Source organism: Denticeps clupeoides, chromosome 16 (assembly GCF_900700375.1).
Source record: "Denticeps clupeoides chromosome 16, fDenClu1.1, whole genome shotgun sequence".
NCBI lineage: Eukaryota > Metazoa > Chordata > Actinopteri > Clupeiformes > Denticipitidae > Denticeps > Denticeps clupeoides.
In genome coordinates this window covers 20,500,430-20,522,273 of record NC_041722.1, presented here as the reverse complement: position 1 = coordinate 20,522,273, position 21,844 = coordinate 20,500,430, and the positions used below count along the sequence as shown (strand labels likewise).

Below are 21,844 nucleotides of genomic sequence, written 5' to 3'. Positions count from 1 at the left end.
AGGCGCGCAGCAGGCGGCTGAATGAAGCGGAGACCATTTCCTTTTTCACGGCCCTGGCAGTTCGAGCTCCGCGGAGACGGCGCCGCTGGAACCCGCGTTCGGAAGCCGCGCGTTCTCGCCCGGACCGGTTGGATGCTGCTTTACATCGTGAAGGCGCGGGGTTGATATTCGGCGGGGAGCTGTAGTTCCGCGGTGGGTGAGTCCGCCTCCCTGTCTGTCCTCCTGCGGTGGTCGCTCTCAGTTTTGTGCGATTAACTGTCAGATTCGCCCGCAATCCCGCCGCTTTTTCCTCGCCGCGCGTTCATGCATTTTTGCTCCCTTCGTTGGGAATTCTGTGCATTATTCCCGGTGTCGGGAATTAGCCAGCGGGACAATACCGCGACAGATCTGCTGCCGAGGGAAAGATGTCTGTTTGTCTGTCGCTCGGTCAGTCAGGCAGTGTTGTCACCGCAGCCCCCCCTCCCCAAAAGAAATATTCCCCTTTACTCCAAATGTTGTATTCCTGTCTGCCCTCTAGCGCCGCCAGCAGGCGGGCTCCGCGCAGCGTCGCGTTGGTGGAGGTATTTTACTCTGGCTGTGCCTTGTGGGCGGTTGTTGGTGGTTGGGGATTTGTAGTATTTGTGAATATCGGGAACCGTCCCCGATCGGCTGCGGGTTGCCACGTCAGCTTTATCCGTGCATGTTTTTCCTCGACCCCTTCGAAATGGACGGCAGTGGTTTTGTGATTTTTATTTGCCAGCCCAGCACCAGCCTTCTGAACACCATACCTCGCTAAATTTGGAACATGTCCTCCAAAAGGTTTTGGCCTGTTCGTGTCTGCTTATCTGGCAACCCGTCGGTTCGATTCAATTCTGCGTCGGACACTACCTGCCAGCGTCCTCTAAGGGGCCTGGGAGACCCTGAAAGCCCGTGGGGGCCCGTGGGAGACCCTGGGGGCCCGTGGGAGACCCTGGGGGCCCGTGGGAGACCCTGGGGGCCCGTGGGGGTCCGTGGGGGTCCTGGCTGCCAGCCAGCTTGTGGTCCACTGCATTTTACATTTACGGCATTTGGCAGACGCCCTTATCCAGAGCGACTTTCAAGTTACCATCGATGAAGAGATCAATTCTGGTTCACTAGGACCCCAACTATGAATACATCTATTTTATTCACTCTGTTGTAGATTCTGTACACAAAGTTCGACCACAAGAATATTACAATTTAATCTAAATATTCTCTAAAGAGGAAGGTCTTGAGCTGCCGTGTGAAGGTGCTCAGTGACTGAGCTGGAAGTTCATTCCACCACCGAGGGGTCAAGACGGAGAAGAGTCTAGATGAGCGTCTTCCTTTAACCTTCAGAGATGGAGGGACCAGGCGAGCAGTACTGGAGGCTCGGAGTATACCAGGTGCAGTGCGAGGTGTAATAAGGGCTGTGAGGTAGGATGGTGCTACTCCATGTTTGGCTTTGTTTGGGATGGAGGGGGGGGGTTTGGTGGCTCTCACTCGTTTTCATAGATGCATTTATAGGTTTATTTTTGTGTTTGTTTTATCATGTGCAAACGACCCAAGTTTAAGTTCCCAGTGTGGTTGAAACCCACAGACTATTCATAGTTTTGAAAATTAGACGTTTCTCGCTGGCAACTCAGAAGAAATAAACCATTTCACGGATATTCAGACTTACTGCAGCCATTACTTAGGTACGGTGTGAAAGCCCAGAGCGTCCGGTTACTCATGTCTGATTATTTAAATTTTTTTACAAGTTGCAGTGAACGGGTCTCACAGAAGATGTGATGTGCTGGAGCACGTCGTGTGTCGTAAACCGGTCAGACCTGGTTCATGTTCCGTGCCCTGCATAGTTCTGCCCGCGCTGCACGTGACGCGCAGAAATCCCACCTCGTCCTGAGAGTCGATCGCCAGCGTTCCCGGCTCCCGCCATCGATTGACGGCCGGGTTAATAGGAGGTGGAGGAAGCCGTCCTTTCGCTGTCACAACATACATTTTCCCGTACTGACTGAGCATCTGATCCGCCAAGGTGCCACTGAGCAAAGCACCGTCCCCACACACTGCTCCCCGGGCGCCTGTCATGGTGCCCACTGCTCACTCAGGGTGATGGTTAAATACAGAGGACAAATTTCACTGTGTGCACCGTGTGCTGTGCTGCTGTGTACCACAAGTGACAATCACTTCACTTCAAGTTTTGTTAACGTAGCAAAATAAATATTGAAAATATAGGAAACTCATTTATTCACAGTGAACCACTGTAAACCGGTGGAGTAACGTATACTGAAAACGTTCAGCACTGTTTCTCTGTCTTAACCGCTGGTCTGGTGTAACCTTTATGATTTTATTTTATCATCAGCAATGAAGAAGTTCAAGTCACTTTCGCCGTCCTTCTGGCTTCACCTTCGCCAGCAACAGCGTTTTAGTTTTAAATCTCGTGCGTTGTTACGACTGTCTTGGTAAGAGCGTAACGACTGAGAGTCCGCATTGTTCAGCATATTAATAATTTGGACAAAGGGGCGTGGCTTTTATTGGGTGGGCCTCCGCGACCGAGAGCCCCGGGCGTCACCGTCTGTGTTCACTCCTTTCTTTCCTTCTTTCTTTCCTTCTTTCCTTCCTTCTTTCCTTCTTTCTTTCTTTCCTTCTTTCTTTCTTTCTTTTCTTTCTTTCCTTCTTTCCTTCCTTCTTCCTCTGGGTTGGCGTGGCGCAGCAGTCCGGCCAGCAGAATGGCCGCATTGTGGCTGACGTCTGGAGCTCCGGCGCGGTGGGCGTCCCCCATCTGGGCAGCGCCTGGCCGGGCAGCCGGCCTCTCGAGAGGGACAAGCGGCGCCGTCCCTCGCGGCCCCCGCGCCTGTCCTGCCCGTCCGGCCGGTGAAGGGAACGTGGACATTATTTGGTTGGTCCCGGTGTCCCCGATGCCTCGCCAGATTAAGAACGTGCCTCCGGCGTCGCTTCTGTACCAACAGGAATACACGAGAAGTCCACCAACTACCCGTTTATTTCCGCCGCCGGTTTAGGACGGCTCGATTTTCTGGAATTTTCTGTCCAGAATATGGTGGCCTCAGGTGGCCGCGGTTAGTTATTCAAATGCGGCGCTTTGCCAGGCGTCAGCTCCGGCCCCGTGTCTGTGGGAACTGATTTGAATTAATAAGCCACAGATAAATTTCAGACGATGGGAACATAAGGTCACTTCCTCCTTGGGTTCATGGCTCGGAATGACCGCCCGTTCTTCCCAAGCCCGGTCGCCGTGGTCGTGGGGTATGAGCCATCGCACAAGCCCGACCCCACCGATATTTCCGAAGCGTTTCAGCGGCGTCAAACCGCGTCGGGCGCTCGTATTAATGCTATTATGGTCTTACGGAAGCTGTTCATCTCATCTACACTGGTCTGGGATCGACTCTCATTAAACAGTACCACGCTTACACTTCCTTTGCCCTACAGAACATTTTTATTTTTAATTACAAAAGCGTGGAGGATTCTCTCTCTCTCTCAACCTCTCTCAACAGAGGGTTAAATAAAAGAGGATCGTGGAATCCCACCACCTTCTACTAACGTGGCAGTGGTGGCCTAGCGGTTAAGGAAGCGGCCCCGTAATCAGAAGGTTGCTGGTTCAAATCCCGATCCGCCGAGGTGCCACTGAGCAAAGCACCGTCCCCACACACTGCTCCCCGGGCGCCTGTCATGGTGCCCACTGCTCACAGAGGACAAATTTCATTGTGTGCACTGTGTGCTGTGCTGCTGTGTATCACATGTGACAATCACTTGGCTCACTTGTTCACGGTCAATCGAACAGAAGGATTTAATTCTTGTTTGGGTCGTAACAACTTGATGAGTGTTATGGAGAACTCTAGAAATTCTGAAAAATCGGACCTTCACGCAGCTCTTCCATGGGTCTTTTTTTGACTGTCCAGATGCTTCTCTGTGCTTGATAATGCCCGGAAACGTTCACGTCTCGGCTTTTTATGCTTCTTTCGTACATGTTAGGTAGTAGCCTAGTGGGTAACACACTCGCCTATGAACCAGACCCGGGTTCGAAGACCCGGGTTCGAATCCCACTTACTACCATTGTGTCCCTGAGCAAGACACTTAACCCTAAGTTGCTCCAGGGAGACTGTCCCTGTAACTACTGATTGTAAGTGGCTCTGGATAAGGGCGTCTGATAAATGCTGTAAATGTAAATGTATGTCGGCGAATGCTTGGATGGCAGCCATCCATCCCCAATTCGTATACGTCTGAAAAATCATGTCAGCCCTTCATTGTCCCAGTGGGACTGTCCCTATAATTAGTGGCGGTTAGTTGGCCCTGATGAGGGAAGGAAGTAAATGGAACAGCGAACAGCGCCACTGGTAGCTCGCCGTGGAGAAGAAGCCCTGACCGCAGCCGCCACGGCTTGTTCCACTCTGACGAAGTAAGACGGCCCGTCTGAGCTTGGCATTTGAAGGTGTGGGGGAACGGGGTTCTGAGAAGGCGTAACGATGCTCTCAGAAACACGTGGCGGCGGTGGCCCGGCCTCTTTTATTTCTTTCATGAGGAGCACAGCGGAGGCTTTGTCTGGCTTTCGCCGGGCTCCTCTGGAACCAGTGATGGATCAACAATGTGCTGTCAAACGGGTGGGCGCTGCTTTACATAATGACTATATTCCTCCTTTCGTCCCCATCTAGTCATCTGCTGTTTGTGGAATTGGGTTGAAAATGGCCTGATGTGCGCTATTTAACCGCTTTTTTTTGACCGTAGAAATGATTTTATGTTTTAATTTCTTTTAGCTTATTGCATAAAGCTGAAATGATTAAGTTCAAGGAGAGGGCGACCGCGCCGCGTTTTCAATGTTTCTTGTCCCTCGTGGACCTGGCCGAGAAGGACCGCTCGGCCTTCAGCGGGCTGATGACGTGGTGAAAATCGCCCCTGAATCCGTATGAATCAGTACTTATCCAGCAGAGAACATGAACCCCTGGAGATGGTGGAAATGTGCGTGATCAAATTCGGCCTGTGAACGGCGTCTCCTCCGAGATGCAGGGTTTGAAGTATTTATGTCCATTGATTATGAAACATTCTCACATTTTACTTGTTTGATTTTTAGTGTATATGAATGGGACGTTTTTACTGTTGGAATGGAATTTGTCTGACCAGTTTGGGTTGTCAGGGTCTTAGTGCCCCTCTGTTCACTTCTGTCCTCAGTCTCTTTAACTTTTTTCTCGTAGCTTTTTTTGGTTTATTAATTGAGGCAATAAGGCATTTGTTTGAATTAGGGCTGTGCAATATGGCATAAAACTCATTTTGCGGTATAAATTTATCCATACACTGTATATATTACGTTATATAATTTGATAAATAAATTTAAATGGAACTGTTTTTGAAAGGGTAACGTGCAGCAGGAAGATGTTTAATAATCTTTTTTACTTTATATATCTACACATATCTTAACCGTATACCAGATTAAACCATATCTGGGCAATTCTACTGAAAGTGGACTTTCTGTCACAGTGGAATACCAGGTATTGTATTATGCGAGGGATTATATAAAAGTTTCTGTATTCAACTGCAGAACTTACATTTTAAAAAATCATTTTAATAGCACTATGCTTGTTCATGTTTTATCATGCAGTCTCTCCAGGAGATTTTATATTGTAATTCTTTTATATCATAATGATATATGATATAAATATATGCACAGAGCACCAATCAGGCTAGGACCGCCCCTGCTCATTTCCATACGTGCTGTCAGTAGCCAATCGCAGGCGCGGGACAGATCGGGCGAGTGGTCCGGATTGGCTACTGACACGCACAGCCGGCGGATTAATGACCAATGGAAGGCTTGTTTTATTTTAGTTATTGTGTCTGCTGTGTTTTTTAAGGCATTTAAACTTTAGATTTAAGGATTCCTAGTCATTTATTTATTTGGATTATGAAATGTAGAACTTTTTAAAGACACCCTGCTCTTAAAGGTTCTTCTGGAACCTGAAATTCTGAACGATAACGTAATAAATATCACACACACCTTTACGTGTTAATGACTGCTGCTGCTCACAGGAATGTTTAAAGCGATCGCTAATCATTTAATTCGTTCTGATTTGGTAAGAGACAGGCATGTGCGGTATTATCCGGATTCACCTTCTTTATAAAGACGTACCATTTCACTCGTAGCTGACTAGTCTTTATCCTGTTGTTAACGTGTAAATGAACGGCGTACGGGAATGTGGAAATGTCCTTTATGTTCCTTCCTGGTGGTGGTCTTGCCCGGCTTTCTTTGTCACGTTATTAATGCAATTTTAGCTAAATAAGGTCACGTACACGTCTTCGTCGTTAATAAAGGCGTGAAGGAGCGTCTTCGTCGTTAATAAAGGCGTGAAGGAGCGTCTTCGTCGTTAATAAAGGCGCGAAGGAGCGTCTTCGTCGTTAATAAAGGCGCGAAGGAGCGTCTTCGTCGTTAATAAAGGCGCGAAGGAGCGTCTTCGTCGTTAATAAAGGCGCGAAGGAGCGTCTTCGTCGTTAATAAGGGCGCGAAGGAGCGTCTTCGTCGTTAATAAGGGCGCGAAGGAGCGTCTTCGTCGTTAATAAAGGCGCGAAGGAGCGTCTTCGTCGTAAAGCGCGAAGGAGCGTCTTCGTCGTTAATAAGGCGCGAAGGAGCGTCTTCGTCGTTAATAAGGGCGCGAAGGAGCGTCTTCGTCGTTAATAAGGCGCGAAGGAGCGTCTTCGTCGTTAATAAAGGCGCGAAGGAGCGTCTTCGTCGTTAATAAAGGCGCGAAGGAGCGTCTTCGTCGTTAATAAAGGCGCGAAGGAGCGTCTTCGTCGTTAATAAAGGCGCGAAGGAGCGTCTTCGTCGTTAATAAAGGCGCGAAGGAGCGTCTTCGTCGTTAATAAAGGCGCGAAGGAGCGTCTTCGTCGTTAATAAAGGCGCGAAGGAGCGTCTTCGTCGTTAATAAGGGCGCGAAGGAGCGTCTTCGTCGTTAATAAAGGCGCGAAGGAGCGTCTTCGTCGTTAATAAGGGCGCGAAGGAGCGTCTTCGTCGTTAATAAAGGCGCGAAGGAGCGTCTTCGTCGTTAATAAGGGCGCGAAGGAGCGTCTTCGTCGTTAATAAGGGCGCGAAGGAGCGTCTTCGTCGTTAATAAAGGCACGAAGGAGCGTCTTCGTCGTTAATAACAGTCAACCAGTGGAAGGTAACAGGTGCTTGTGGGGGGGCTGCGTGAAGCTCAGCTGCTGATTGGCTGACGTGGTTACGCAACAGAAGCCTATAGCGATAGGTCATCCGTCCAATCGCAGCTCGGCAAGCGCTTGTCGTCGTGTTGGAACGTTGGAACCGCAGGGCTGTCACAGTCGTCTTTCCCGTTTCCTCGTCCTCCTCCGGCCTGTCGCTTTCTTCTCATCGTCCCCGACTCTGCAGTCTGGACGTGTCCATGTCTCCCGTCCCGGATCTCCTCGTGTCTCCACCCACTTTCCGCAGGAGGACCGGCGTCGGTCGGAGGTCCTCAGCTGGAATATTACGGGTTATAAATAACCCGCGGTGAGGGCCCGTCCACGGTGGCGCTGGGCTGATTGCTGTGATCGTTCCGCCGGCATGTTACCATGGCGATTGGAACAAAGTGTGGCAGCCTGAATGTGACCACGTTGTCTCGGAGTTGTCTCCGTCACTATTACTCATTGTGGAAAACTATTTTATTGTAAAAGTAGCGCCCGTCCTCTGGTCGGGACGTAGTGGACTAGCGGCCAGAAGGGCGGGGCCTCCCTGTTGTGGTGTTATTTCGAGTCGTGTGGAGGGTGTGGAGCGCGAGTCTGAATGCCGTGGAGACGTATGTAATGGGGGCGGGACTGCGAGCGGAGGACCGGGGGTCCGAGGCGGCGGCGAACCCGCTAGAAGATCTTCCCGCGCCGCCGCCTTGTCTCTCGGAAAGAATGTGTCTGCAGAGCGGGTGCGTGATCGGCGTCCGCCCGGCCAAGCATGAGAGTGACCGCAGGTCAGAGGTCGGCAGCTCCTGTCACTGAATCGTGTCCCTGAGCAAGTGTCTCCGGGGGGGACTGTCCCTGTAACTACTGACTGTAAGACGTGCTGGATAAGGCCGTCTGGTGAATGTAGTCATTTTTACTACTAGGTTTATTAAGCACGACTTTTCTCGTGTTGGCTTTAGCTTATTTTGTTTGTACGTTCCAGCGACGTGCAGGGTGCGTATGTACGTACGTTCGCATATTTGAAAGATGCTGAAATCTCTGGTCTTCACGCACAATTCTGCTTCCCTTCATATAGTACAATTTCTTAATCATGTGATCAGGATATTGTGTTCAATGGAAATTTTGCCGTTTTTATATATATATATATATATATATGTGTGTGTGTGTGTGTGTGTATATATATAATGTTTGTGGCTTCAGCGCCCGCAGGACCCTCTCAGCCCTGTCTTTGTTGTGGCTTTCGTGTACGTGTACGGTGTGTTGAGGGCAGTGCTGACCGGCGCGTCCTGGTCTATCTCTGGACACATCGCGTTTCTGCTCTGGCTGACTGGGACCCGTTTCCTGCTTCCTCCTGCGACGAGACACTCTAACTGTTACCGATAACTTTTCACGCCAACCGTATCGCGCGTGTGTGTGTGTGTGTGTGTGTGTGTGTGTGTGTGTGTGTGTGTGTGTGTGTGTGTGTGTGTGTGTGTGTGTGTGTGTGTGTGTGCGGTTCTGTTCTTATGTACGAGGTCATCTGACAGGAAACACCGCAGTGGCAACGTTGCGTTGAAGAAGTTGTCCCTGCACTGCTCCGCTGGCCCCTCCCCCAACCAGACAGGAAACGGGGGGACTGGACGGAAAACGAGCCGTCGGTCTCCGGAGCTCGGATGCCTGGGTCCGGTGGACACGCGCATTTTTCTCTGTGAGACGGCTGTGTTACATGCGCGTAACGGCCAGCGGAAACGCGCGCGGGGCGGATGGACTCTGCAGAAGGCATCTGTCGGCGCTCCGGGACTTTCGCCACAGCCGGGTTCCATGAGGGGGAATTCGGGACTTTTAGCCATTTTGCTGCCGTAGTGACCATCATTTGGGAGAGGCGGCGATGAGCGTTTTGGTTTTGGTTGCCATGGCAACAGCAGCACAATGAAAGGTGGGTAGGGGTGCGCTTCGTTCTGTAACGTTCACCCAGCACCGAAGGCACAGAAGCACAGAATCGCAATATCAGTGTGTCCCCGTCCACACGGCAATGTATTTCTCAAAAAACGGAGACACTTGGCCTCACGTCCACACGGCAACGTTTTTGTCAAAAAACGGGGACGTTTGGCCTCACGTCAGCAATGTTTTTTCTCAAAAAACGGGGACACTTGGCCTCACGTCCACACGGCAACGTTTTTGTCAAAAAACGGGGACGTTTGGCCTCACGTCAGCAATGTTTTTTCTCAAAAAACGGGGACACTTGGCCTCACGTCCACACGGCAACGTTTTTGTCAAAAAAAACGGGGACGTTTGGCCTCACGTCAGCAATGTATTTCTCAAAAAACGGAGACACTTGGCCTCACGTCCACACGGCAACGTTTTTGTCAAAAAACAGGGATGTTTGGCCTCACGTCAGCAATTTTTTTCTCAAAAAACGGGGACACTTGGCCTCACGTCCACACGGCAACGTTTTCAGAGGAACAACAACGGTTATTTTCTAAAACCTGTCCCAGAGGAAATGTCTCTTTTCGTGTCTGTGGATGGCAAATTTGCTTTTGTCGTGAAAATGCTGACACGTTAGTCTGACCTTTCACCCCAAATGCGTCCTACATACAACAATGGCGGACAACACGTTGGTGGTTGTGCCGCAGCTGCTACAAGAAATTCTCTCTACGCGGCACATTTCTAATGAAAAGACGCGGCTGGAGAACAACGACGTGTTTAACTCACTGCGGAGGAGAGCCGGGAGCTACAGCGCCACCTACAGGCGTGGAGTGGAACGTTCTTTGCATCTTTTTTTTTTTTTTTTTAGAGAAAAGCGTTCTCCTGTGGGTGGGGCTTAATTACGCACGTGTAGATGATTCGCGGTGGGGTTGTGTCCCGGCCAGGAAAAATGGAACGCTCGCTCGCCCGCCTCGCTCTGCTAAATTTGGCTTTGCCAGTTTGCATAGATCTGCAGCGGCTCTGCAATTAGCCGGCTTCCTGTTTCAACACAGGACATGCTGGAGGGACGGTAGCTGCAGGGACGGGACCTGTGCCTCTCCAGGCCAGTTGGGGAAGCCGGTATGGAGCTTGTGTCTCCAGTAGCAGAGATTGCCGCAGTTGGACCGTCTTCTGAACCGAAAGCGGCATCACGTCTCCTCCCACTGACTTCGGCACTCTAGCATTTGTGTCAGGAACTTCCCCCCGTTCTTCTGGTCCGCTTCCTGTTCTCAGTGGTTATGATGTGTTGTGGCAGGAGGTTCCCGTGGCGCTTCGTAGCTCCGCCTCGCCTTTCACGTCTCCTTCACCCCACCTGAGACGCTGGTGATGAGGGACGTGCTGAGGTCCACGGTTTAAAGGGAAGCCGGGGAGGGAAGGGGATGTGCCAACGCTTCACACTTCCACATGTCGGACTGGAAATCTTCATGTTGTGTCTGTGTGTGTCTCCCTCTGTCTGCAGGTCTGATGGTACCTGCTCAGCTGTGACGTCTACCAGAGCACCCACCACCCCACCCCTCACCATGTCTGGGGTCCAGGTAGGATCTTAATCATGCAGCACACAGAATCTACATTTCTAATGGACCCAGTAGGCCTGATTAGTCCAAAATTAGAGGACTTCCTGTTACTTGTGACCATTTGAGGTTGAGGGCATGTGAAATGTGCCGTTTAAAATCATTAACTCCACCACCAACATTTTCGTTTTTACCACTAATGGTTGTGTTGCTATGCAACTCGTTCTCTATTTAGTTGTGTGGTTTTTGCCTCTCGACAATGAGAATAATGATGCAATGAAGATAATTCTCTTGTCGGAATGGCAGTTGTCTGATCAAAGTCCAAAACCTGAAGGCCCAACATGGGAGAAGAAGGCAAATGGATGGCGTTCTTCTCCCATGTAGGACCTTCAGAATACTGCATTCGTCCAGATTTTGGGTTCTGTGCAGTCACTTTGCATATGCCAGACTACACGGCCCATGTAACCTCATTTTCTGAAGTAGAATTCATCAATTCATATTTCCACCCTCTTCTCTTTCTACGTCTTCCTATAAGATCATGAACGCTGATGTACGTTTAGATGACTGTCAGTGCATTTTAACGGGAGCGGTGACTACTGACGTCATTGCCGCGTGTTCCTACTTCTCTCAGCGTTGCCAGGAAAACTGACGTGTGGGCAGATGAAGCAGAAGTAACAAATTCTGTGTGGAATGGCGCTCTCTGCGTACACCGGCGTGGAAAGTTCTGTCCCGGAAGAGTCGAGGCCTGTCTGCCACGTGCAGAATGAGGCCGAGTACATCCACGTAGATAAATGAACGACGTTTCTCGTGCATTAGGCAGGTTTCAAGAGGTCTGTGCCGAAGGGCGTTTCTCTGGAAAATGGAATCAAAGTGCTGAAGGAATTTCTGTCATTTTTCTGCACTTTTACTTGTCCTAATATTTTAACATGGGTGCTCAGATAATCATTTAATTTCAATGTATTTTAAAAAAATTTACATTTGAAACACGTTTACTCATTTTAATGAAATTCAAAGCAAATATTATCATAACCCAGACATTCAAAGTTCGGTTTGTATGTGTTATATTGAATAGTGCATCGGGCTTATTTAAAATATTCAAGTTACTGGCCATCATATCACGCCATCTTGGTCATTCGTGTTGTACAATTTGGTATCACGGATTCAATTTTGTCGTGGACAAATGGTTGTGTTGCTATGCAACTCGTTTTACATTGAAGGAGCCGGTAGCAAGGCACGACAAGTACTACATACGCGCCACGCTTGTTCATACTTCTGACCACGCTTGCGGCATTGTGGCCACGGGAGCACTTTCACGGAAATGTGCTTCTCACGCTCCTTGCTTTCATGTGACCAGTTCGTAGTGAATCATTTTAAAGGGCCGCTTTGGTGTCACTATGACGTGGATGACCACCGACTGCCTCAGCTTTGAAATAAGCTTTAGCGCTTGTCTCCTGGCTCCATCCGTAGGTAGTATGGCCGCCCGGCACGGAGTGTATAGCCAAGTACAACTTCCAGGGCACGACGGGTCAGGACCTGCCGTTCTCCAAAGGAGATGTGCTGTCAATCATCGGCGTAACCAAGGTAACCTCCACACATGCACGTCAAGCGCCAAAACATATCGGGGGGGTTTTTCAGAGGCGGTTGTGTGTGGCCAAGCTAAACAATGATGGCGCTTGTGTCGACATATGAATGCACTGATCTGGTTTTTCTTAAATAAAAAAAACTTTTTCATGAATGAGAAATAATTATTTTATTTTTTTTTTTTTTTTTTTGTGATTTCCTCTCCAGGACCCAAACTGGTACAGAGCAAAGAACCATTTAGGCCGAGAAGGCACCATCCCTGCCAACTACGTCCAGAAAAGGGAAGGCGTGAAGTCGGGAGGGAAGCTCAGCCTCATGCCGTGAGTTGGCCCACGTTCTTTTTCCCACAATCCCGTCCAGAAGTAGAGGACGCGAGATCGGTCATCAGTTCGCTCGTGAACTGTTGTTGCCTGGCTGAGCTGGTAACTTTTTGTGCACCGTGGATGAGCAGAAGTCCTTCTCCTGGCAGAGGCTTTCATCTAACGTGCTGTATAAGTTCATCATTATCTACTTCACATTGCGATGTTTTAAATACGCCCACAGCCGTTTTTCGGCCGTTTGTGGTGTCAGGTGAGCGTCCACATGGGCGTCCACCACCAGCATTCGGCTGTGCATCAGATTAACACTGCATGCAACGTTTTCTTGCCATCAGTTTATACCAGCGAACGCCAGTGAACTGCCGATCAAACGCAGCTGCAAAAAGCTCAAGTTCAGAGGGTGTTTTATTTGAAATATTCGTGTGGACGAGGCCCAACGCAGGACATCCTACGACGGAAACAGCCTGGCCAGAACAGGACTTCGGTCAATTCAGATGGAATTCAGCGTAAAGGCAGAAATAGGGGCAGCGTTGCGAGATTTGCACTATTTTAAAATGCAGGTATCCATTCATTTGTTTGGTTTGTGACCCCTGGTGGTAAGGAGTACACACTACAGGACGCAGATACAGATATGCATGCGTAGCTCACAGCCTTTTTTTAATCAAGAAATCAGTCATATAAATGTACGCGTTGTCTACCCTCCCACACACCCGCCTTTCCGACCACCTCCTGTATCTCCGCCGTGGGCGTGGCCCGTCCGCCACGCTAGTTTGCATGTTTCAGGCGGACGTTGGCACCCAGTCCGACAGGTTTGTTTACATCGGGCCTGTCCAGTGTCTGTCCTCGAGTGCCGGGGTTTTCCTGCCGCCACGGCTAATTGTTTACAGCAGCAGCTTAATCTGTGTGGGGATTTTCTGGCTTTATGGGGTTTTTTTTTTCTTGCCTCCATATGTTCCATTTACATTTACATTTACATTTACAGCATTTATCAGACGCCCTTATCCAGAGCGACTTACAACCAGTAGTTACAGGGACAGTCTCCCTGGAGCAACTTAGGGTTAAGTGTCTTGCTCAGGGACACAATGGTAGTAAGGGGGATTCGAACCCGGGTCTTCTGGTTCATAGGCGAGTGTGTTACCCACTAGGCTACTACCACCCTATAACTGTTCCAGTTATAATAAGATTGAGTATCATAATACAAACCTCCACAGCATTTTACTTAATGCCTCATTTAATATGCTGCACACATTTCTACATTTTTATTTTAAAAGTCAGTAAAATAAAGAAATTAATGTTGCAACAGCACCTTTGTCTTATTTTAATTCACCAAAGTCCTTTTTGCTTAAGATTGCATCGGCATCCACTCTGCTGTGTGTGGTTGTTTTAATGTAAAGAAGGCGGGGTTAGTTTGTTTGTCCTGCTCTGATCAGACGAGGACCGGTGTGAACGTACCCAGCATGCACTGGACCGCGTGTCCTCTGCGTATTCAGAACTGGATCCACTCGCCGCTTCTGGTTCCTGCTTAAACTGATTTGGTTGGGGGGGTTTTTATTGCCAAACTCGCATTAAGGTCAAGTGTGAACGACCTCTGTCCCTCAGATGGCGCTGTGGGGACAGTCCTGCCCCCTGGTGGGGGAGAACTGCACACCTCTGCTGCAGTGTAAGAACTGGACTTGTTTAATTAGACTCTCGTCCCCCTATTTGTCCCCGTTTTTTTACTTTCTCGGACTTTGGTATGAAACATCGGTCTCGTGATTTGTCGTATTCGCCGTCCCCGCCTCTTTCTGAGCGTTGCTGTGTTTACGTCTCGCGGCCCTCAGATTAACGTGGCTTTGCGTCAGGCCGCCTGTGGAGAAGCGGCTCCACTGATCTAATCAACTCGATCCACATTAAGCAGCTTTGCACAGGGCCCGCGTCTGTCTGGCCGGCCACGGGGGACAGGTCTGCACGTCGGCCCGAATCAATCAAATCCCCTGATCACCGCTCGCTCAGTGGGTCTGGAGATGTTCGGCAGAGCGTCCTGCGGATAAACGGGTTACTGTAGGCTCTCTCTCTCTCTCTCTCTCTCCCTGGATCTTCCTGTTATTGCCGCGCTGCTGTGAGAGTTTCCGTCTCGCCGCTTCCTGTTTCCGCGCGGAGTCAGGTAGCCGCTCCGGTTCGGCTCCACGCGGCCGCTCGCGCGTGCTAACCGGCCTCCTCCTCTTTTTTCCTGCCCCTTCCAGGTGGTTCCATGGAAAGATCACCCGGGAGCAGGCCGAGCGCCTGCTGTACCCCCCCGAGACGGGCCTGTACCTGGTGAGGGAGAGCACCAACTACCCCGGCGACTACACCCTGTGCGTGAGCTGCGAGGGCAAGGTGGAGCACTACCGCATCATCTACCTGAACGGCAAGCTGTCCATCGACGAGGAGGAGTACTTCGACAACCTCATGCAGCTGGTGGAGGTGAACTCCCAGTAAATATGGATTCAGCGCCCTGCACGCGGCGCAGCTCGCTTGGGCGTGTGCACTGTAATTTCGCTTTTTCCCGATATAGAATAGCGGCGCCCCACCCTTCCCTGCGCACGCATTCCTGACCTTTCTCAGGGGTCGCCGGCGTGCCCGGCGCGTTGGCATCGGGGAGCCTGCGTTTCCCACGCTGGCAGAATCGTCTCACTGACCGACTTCCTGGTGCCCTTGTAGCAGCGGCGCGAAAACCGAGTAGATCTGCGGGGTGTGTGTGTGTGTGTGTGTGTGTGTGTTTCTTTTTCCTCCCTTATAGACACATACTTTACTGTATATCGTCCCTTTCCCTACACGATTTGACGTTCTTCCACGTCCCTCCCTGGAGTTCTCTCCCCGTCATGCCCTCTGTAATTCACCAGAATTCCTGACATTCCTCTCTCCTTTCTTCCATTCTTTTTCTTTTCCTCTGCCGTCCTTCCCCCTTCCTCCGGCCTGGCCTGTCACAACAGGCTCCACATGGTCCCTCGTATCGGCCGCGTCGAACACTGTCCCGACGCGGAGACAGAGCGGCTGTTGAACTAAGCCCACGTATCCGAGCCAGACTGTTTTTCTTCCTGGTGCGGTCGGAATGGTTCAGGAGTGAAGTCACGTTGTTGTGCTCTTTATTTATTATTTATTTTTATTTTTTTTTGCCTGCATGTAATTGAATTTCTTTAACCGGTTGCTGGTTTCGATGAATTCATTGAATTGAGCTCTCTAACGAGCTGCATGTTCACATGAATGCGGCTGAGATTCGGTCCCTTGTGCTCTTCACCCATGTGATCTGGCGCTGCCCCCTGGTGGACGATAAAGGTGCTGCAGCCGTTCCGCCTTTTATTACCTTGATTTACAGAACTGTAATTATATGAATGATTTTCACAGCACTGCGTCTGTTGTGTGACGTGAAATAAAAGTGATTATATGTCTGTCTGCAGCATTACACCAAAGATGCGGACGGCCTGTGCACCAGACTCAACAAGCCAAAGCTGATGGAGGGAACAGTTGCAGCCCAGGATGAGTTTTCCCGAAGTACGCAGACTCTGCACTCACTGCACACACTTCACATGTTATCCAGAGCACCTTACCAGTCCCGCCCCTGTCACGGAGACACTTTAGAAGTATGTCCTTTTAGTCTGTTGCACTAATTATTTCATGGCGAGTGACCCTGGTCCGCGGGAGCTGTCGGCTTGGTGCAACGTGGCAACGAACCCACACAGGAGCCCCTGTGAGGTTAACTGCTCATCGCAACGGGGCTAGTTTAGCCTCGAGTGGTAATTAAGGCCCGTGGAGGCCTGGGACCAGTGCCACAGCGTGCAGGGAGCTGACTGTCCTGCTCTTCACCCCTCGCAGGCGGCTGGGCGCTCAACAGAAAAGAGCTGAAGCTCATCCAGACCATCGGGAAAGGAGAGTTTGGGGGTGAGTGTGCGCCTGCCTGTCCGTGTTGCCATGTTGCGTGCAGGGCGGGGGATGTTCTGGTTCCACGTGTGTAGCTCACGGCATCGCAGTCTGAATGTCTGCCGTGTACCAGCACTCGCTGCCCCGCCCCATGGAGGACGCGTCTGTTGTGACTGTGTGACATCCAGGGTCTGTTTGGCCTGGTTTCCACCACCAGGGTCCTCCAGTCTGGTGGCTGGCTGCTCATTGGCTCCTTCCACTGACGTGTCATATGAAATTATATATTTTAATATGTTTTAATATCTAAAAATAAAGTGGGGAAAAAAGTGAAGTGGTTGTCACTTGTGATACACACGGTGCACACAGTGAAATGTGTCCTCTGTATTTAACTAGCACCCTTGGTGGGAAGTGGGCAGCCATGACAGGCGCCCGGGGAGCAGTGTGTGGGGACGGTGCTGTACTCAGTGGCACCTTGGCGGATCGGGATTCGAACCGGCAACCTTCTGATTACGGGGCCGCTTCCTTAAGCGCTAGGCCACCGCTGACCCTTTAAGTGTTTTAGTAGTGAACCAGGAGATGCCCTCTGCCACGCCGGACTCGGCTGTTTTAAAAGCAGAACAACATGAACAGTGTGTTTTTGTGCAGACGTTATGGTGGGGGACTACAGGGGGACCAAGGTCGCGGTGAAGTGCATCAAACACGACGCCACGGCGCAGGCCTTCCTCGCCGAAGCCTCGGTCATGACGTGAGTGGTGCTCCGAACGGTGCGCACAGTCGCCGCGTAACTGCGCCCCCCCCGCCGGCCTCATGTCTTTCTCCTCCTCCGCCGTCAGGCAACTGAGGCACACCAACCTGGTGCAGCTGCTGGGGGTGATCGTGGAGGAGCGGGGCAGCCTCTTCATCGTCACCGAATACATGGCCAAGGTCTGTCCTGCGGCTCTGCCCGTGTGCACCGCGTAGCGCTCGCTGACCCGAGTGTGTGTGTGTGTGTGTGTGTGTGTGTGTGTGTGTGTGTGTGTTTACAGGGGAGTCTAGTCGACTACCTGCGCTCGCGAGGGCGGACCGTGCTGGGTGGAGAATGCCTCCTCAAATTCTCGCTGTGAGTCCCGCTGCCACCCATACACAAACCTCCTTCAGTTCCCGTCTCTTCTTGTTGACTGAGGTGTGTGTGTGTGTGTGTGTGTGTGTGTGTGTGTGTGTGTGTCTACAGTAACGTGTGTGAAGCGATGGAATACCTGGAGGCCAATAACTTCGTACACAGAGACCTGGCTGCGCGCAACGTGCTGGTGTCGGACGACAACATCGCCAAGGTCAGCGACTTCGGCCTCACCAAGGAGGCTTCGTCCACTCAGGACACGGCCAAACTGCCCGTCAAATGGACGTCGCCGGAGGCTCTGAGAGAGAAGGTACCATATCGCTACCGATTATATTTCAAAATGTTCTAATAATCAGGATATGTTCATCAGGACCTGTACACCTTAATAAGCTTTAGAACTAAATGGAACATATTATGCCATTATGTCAATTTACTGGTCACACATTTTTAGAATTCATTTTAATTCTGACACAAGATGAATATTCTAATATGCCAAATTTGTAAATCGAGTTTAATTTGTATTCTTCTGCTCTCTCTGAACAGCGGTTCTCCACTAAATCGGACGTGTGGAGTTATGGGATTCTCTTATGGGAGATCTACTCCTTTGGCCGTGTGCCTTATCCCAGAATTGTAAGCATCTCTACATTATTTTATTTATTTATTTTTATCGTTTAGATCAGGTTTGCGTCTGAACTGCGGCCCGGGAGGCATTTTTAGCCAATACCCATGCTAATTCTACGAATATCATGGAATATGGCCCACACCCAGACGTAGCTCTCAGCCGTATTCTACTTCTTAATTTCAATACAAGGTGGAGGTTATTGAGGCAACATCTTCACCAAACAAGTGGAACCAAAGAAAGATTCTGCGAATAGTGAGCAAAAGTGGCAGAACCAAAAACACTGGGTCGAATGTACGGAATTTCACCCCTTATGGAGTGAGTTTTCTAAAACTGTGGTGTAAAATAGGCAATTTTCAATATTAAAATGCTGTAAATGCCAGAATGATGTTTTTTGTATTAAAAAAATTAACTCGTGCGGTCAGTCGTGTAGGAATCCCATGACGTGGCGAATGTTTCATTAACTCGATGAACTCAAAAACCGAGAACCGGCCAAACTTTTATAAACCCAGCCAGACGGCCTTAAAAAAAAAAAAAGGGGGGGTTTTGTCATACAAAGCATTCGACGGGGGGCTGAGTAACATTACCAGATGATAACACGTGTTGGTAAATGAAGTTAATAAAGAAAATAAATAAGTTATTATTTGATCCAACATCGCCCACCTCATATATTTTTCTACATGTGGCCCTCTTTGAAAAAGGTCTGGGCTGTTTCACTGTTGTCTTTGGCACTTTATTAAAACGGCCACTAGAGGGCAGGCAAGTCATTTACATTACAGTAATTGCTTGTTCCTGTTCCTGTTCCCTCCTGCCGCAGCCTTTGAAGGAGGTGGTGCCACGGGTGGAGAAGGGGTATAAGATGGACGCTCCAGATGGCTGCCCTCCTGTGGTCTATGACCTGATGAAGCAGTGCTGGACCCTCGACTCGGTGATGCGACCCTCCTTCCGCATGCTGAGGGAGAAGCTGCAGCATATCAGAGCCAAGGAGCTCTACCTGTGAGCGAGGAGGAGAGGAGGATGGACGGAGGGGGGCGGAGCCGTGGCACGCCCTCCCCACCCACGGACCACAACTTGAGACCTGCACCCATTCTCCCCATTTCGTTTTTTTTTTTTTTTTTTTCTTGCCCCCCCTTTACTTGAGACTGGTCACTCCATGTCTGCCTCTCGCCGTTCCATTCCTCTTCCTCCCACCACCAACAGGTCCATGTCTGTCCCCCTGACTCTCCTGTCCTCAACCTCTCACTTTAGGCATGACAAGGATGGGGTGAGGCTGGCCTTTTTCCCACGTTTGTCTGTCTCTCCCCTTCTCTTAATGTCCGTCTTCTCCCATTCCACTGGTCCCTGTGTTGTGTGGTGCTGGTTTCAGCCAAACAGAGAGAGTGTGTGTGTGTGTGTGTGTGTGTGCGTGTGCGTGTGTGTGCGCATGCATGCATATATGTGCATGAATGCTTACATACGTGTGGGGGTGGGGCCTTCACTCTGTGCCAAAGTGCCTCCAGACTAAACAGCCCCATCCTCCATATCTTGTCCCCCACCCTGACCCAGCTCCTCACCACACACACCCCCTTTCTTTTTTTTTTCTTCTCTTCATTTCCTGTTTTTTTTTTTTTTTTTTTTGTATCTTGTTTTTTGTATTCCTGTTGTTCTTTTGTTTTTTTTATTAATCTTTTTTAAAAATCTTCTTTGTCTGTTGTCATTGCGCCATCTTTCCTCCTGAACTGGGTTCTGTGTTCACAGACGAGAGACTGACCCTGCGTGAGCATGCTCAGCCCCACACACACACACACACACACACACACACATATACACACAGCTGAGCTGCTCGCCATGTCAACACGGGACACGCAGGGACTGAGAAACGATGAACATCATACTGTACCGTGGGCTTGTTTTATATTAAAATATATTTAAAGGACAAAAAAAAACCCACACATGCCACCGACGGCAGAAGAAGAAGCGACTGCGCTGAGGAGGACTCAAAGAACTGAACAAGACGTGCGGAGGACGTCTGAAGAGGACGTCTGCGGAGTCCTCGCGAGTTCGTTGTGCATGCTGGGCGTGAGAGGCCTTGGTTTAACTGTCCGCGCTTTCAATGTTCATTTGTTCATTATGCTGCCATGATTACCAATAAATCATTCCGTCTGACCCGTGTGCAGAGACCTGAGCCTGCGGGGCGAGGGGAGGGGCGGGTGGGGGCGTGGCTAGTGACGCCGTGGCATAGATGTGCATACGTGCGCGTCACGCTTGTCACATTTCAGGCCGGATCTGGCTCGCCGGCGCTAGAGTTCCTCCGAAAATAGGCGCGGCACATGCCGGGTGTTGATGCAGGTGCGAAGGAGGCGAGGTGCGACTGGAGTCTAGCACTCAGACACCCACGGGCCCTTCTGTTTACGCCGGACCCATTGTCCCTGTCCCCTCCCTCTCTCGCCGTCTGCTCCGGGCCAGCAGTTGTCCGCCGTCCCGCGCCGTGCTATTCTTAAGCACGTTAATGTCCCCGATGCGCCACGGTTGCGTAACCACGGCAACACATGACTGGGCCTGTCCTCCCTTGTTGCGTCTGATCGCGGCACGCTGTCAGGCAGCCTCGGAAAAGCTCGACACTGTCTGGTGGCGTGGTGGCCGTTTCTAGGTGCGCCCAGCAGGTGGCGCTGTGGTGCTGAGGGCCGCCGCACGTGCACCGGAACACGTGGAGAGGGTCTCTCGACGTCTGATGCCGCTCTTTCGTGGCCTCCCTCACTACGGAGGCGTTGGCGGTGAGACTTAACTGATGATGATGATGATGATGATGATGTCGTCATCTACCGAATTTCTAGTGTGACAGGTCGCCCCACCCCTTTCCTGCAGCTGCTGTCACTCACGGCTCCTTAAACCCGTAATCCCGGCGTCCTCCTACGTCACGGCGGAACCCTGCGGAAAGGCGGCTAATTAAACCCGCGGCGTGGGAATATTATTCGTAAGTAGCCGCGTCGACGCCCGCCTGACAAATCCGCTTTCACGCGCTCTCCCCTCGCCGAACCGGCCTAAAAATAATCCGCGGCTTCGCCTGATGGCGCCGCTGCAATTAGCATCCGTTTGCGCGACATGCGTGTCGTCGAGCCGCCCTGCCGTGGCCTGTACCCGCCGTCGCCCCGCCAACCCCAAAATGCGCCACATTTACGCCTTTATCCAGAGCTACAGGGACAGTCCCCCCTGGAGACACTCAGGGTTAAGTGTCCTGCTCAGGTAGTGAGTGGGGTTTGGTAGTGAGTGGGGTTTGAACCCGGGTCTTCTGGTTCACAGGCTACTAGCACCACCGCGAACTGCAGCCGAGTGCGGGACGAGCTGTGCTTGGAAGGGGATAAATATAGAAGGTGTAATGCAGTAACATGCGGAATCGCCGCCATTTTCCCGCTCGTTTGATGCTGCATGTACTGGCGCAGCTTTCATAGCGCCAGGGTGGCCACCCTGGGCGTTCCCAATCGATGGCCATCGTGTGGGGCCGTCCTCTGGCATGAAAAAGGATTGTGGGCGGAGCCGAGGAGTCGACCCGAATCTCCCTGGAGACGGCGAGCGGGAGATGATCCGTGCAGCGACTCCCATGTCATTTCCGCAGCACAGCGGGGACGACCAACTGCAGATGGCCAATTTGTCCCCGGCGCTGTGGACCTCCGAGGTGATCGGAGACGGGGGACCGCTCTGGAGGAGATGGATAACGGACGAAAACCCGTCCTGGCATGTAACAGGGTGGTGGGGTGTGGGTTTTTTTTTTTTTTTTTTATTTATC

The 21,844-nt window shown here is 50.8% G+C and overlaps 1 protein-coding gene across 2 annotated transcripts; it reads left to right on the top strand.

Annotated features, from left to right (window-relative positions):
• Nucleotides 1-20,226, top strand: LOC114766335 (tyrosine-protein kinase CSK). 2 transcript variants are annotated; one of them, XM_028957057.1, is made up of 13 exons: nt 1-192; nt 10,541-10,616; nt 12,060-12,173; nt 12,381-12,493; nt 14,713-14,932; nt 15,907-16,000; nt 16,322-16,387; nt 17,012-17,111; nt 17,200-17,290; nt 17,392-17,465; nt 17,577-17,772; nt 18,006-18,092; nt 18,899-20,226. In XM_028957057.1, the coding sequence occupies exons 2-13, from the start codon at nt 10,602-10,604 to the stop codon at nt 19,079-19,081; spliced, it is 1,353 nt and encodes a 450-aa protein (XP_028812890.1). In that variant the 5' UTR covers nt 1-192; nt 10,541-10,601; the 3' UTR covers nt 19,082-20,226. The 2 variants fall into 2 exon arrangements, with proteins under 2 accessions (XP_028812890.1, XP_028812891.1); XM_028957058.1 differs by having other exon boundaries at nt 1-196.
• Nucleotides 20,227-21,844: the final 1,618 nt, after the last annotated feature.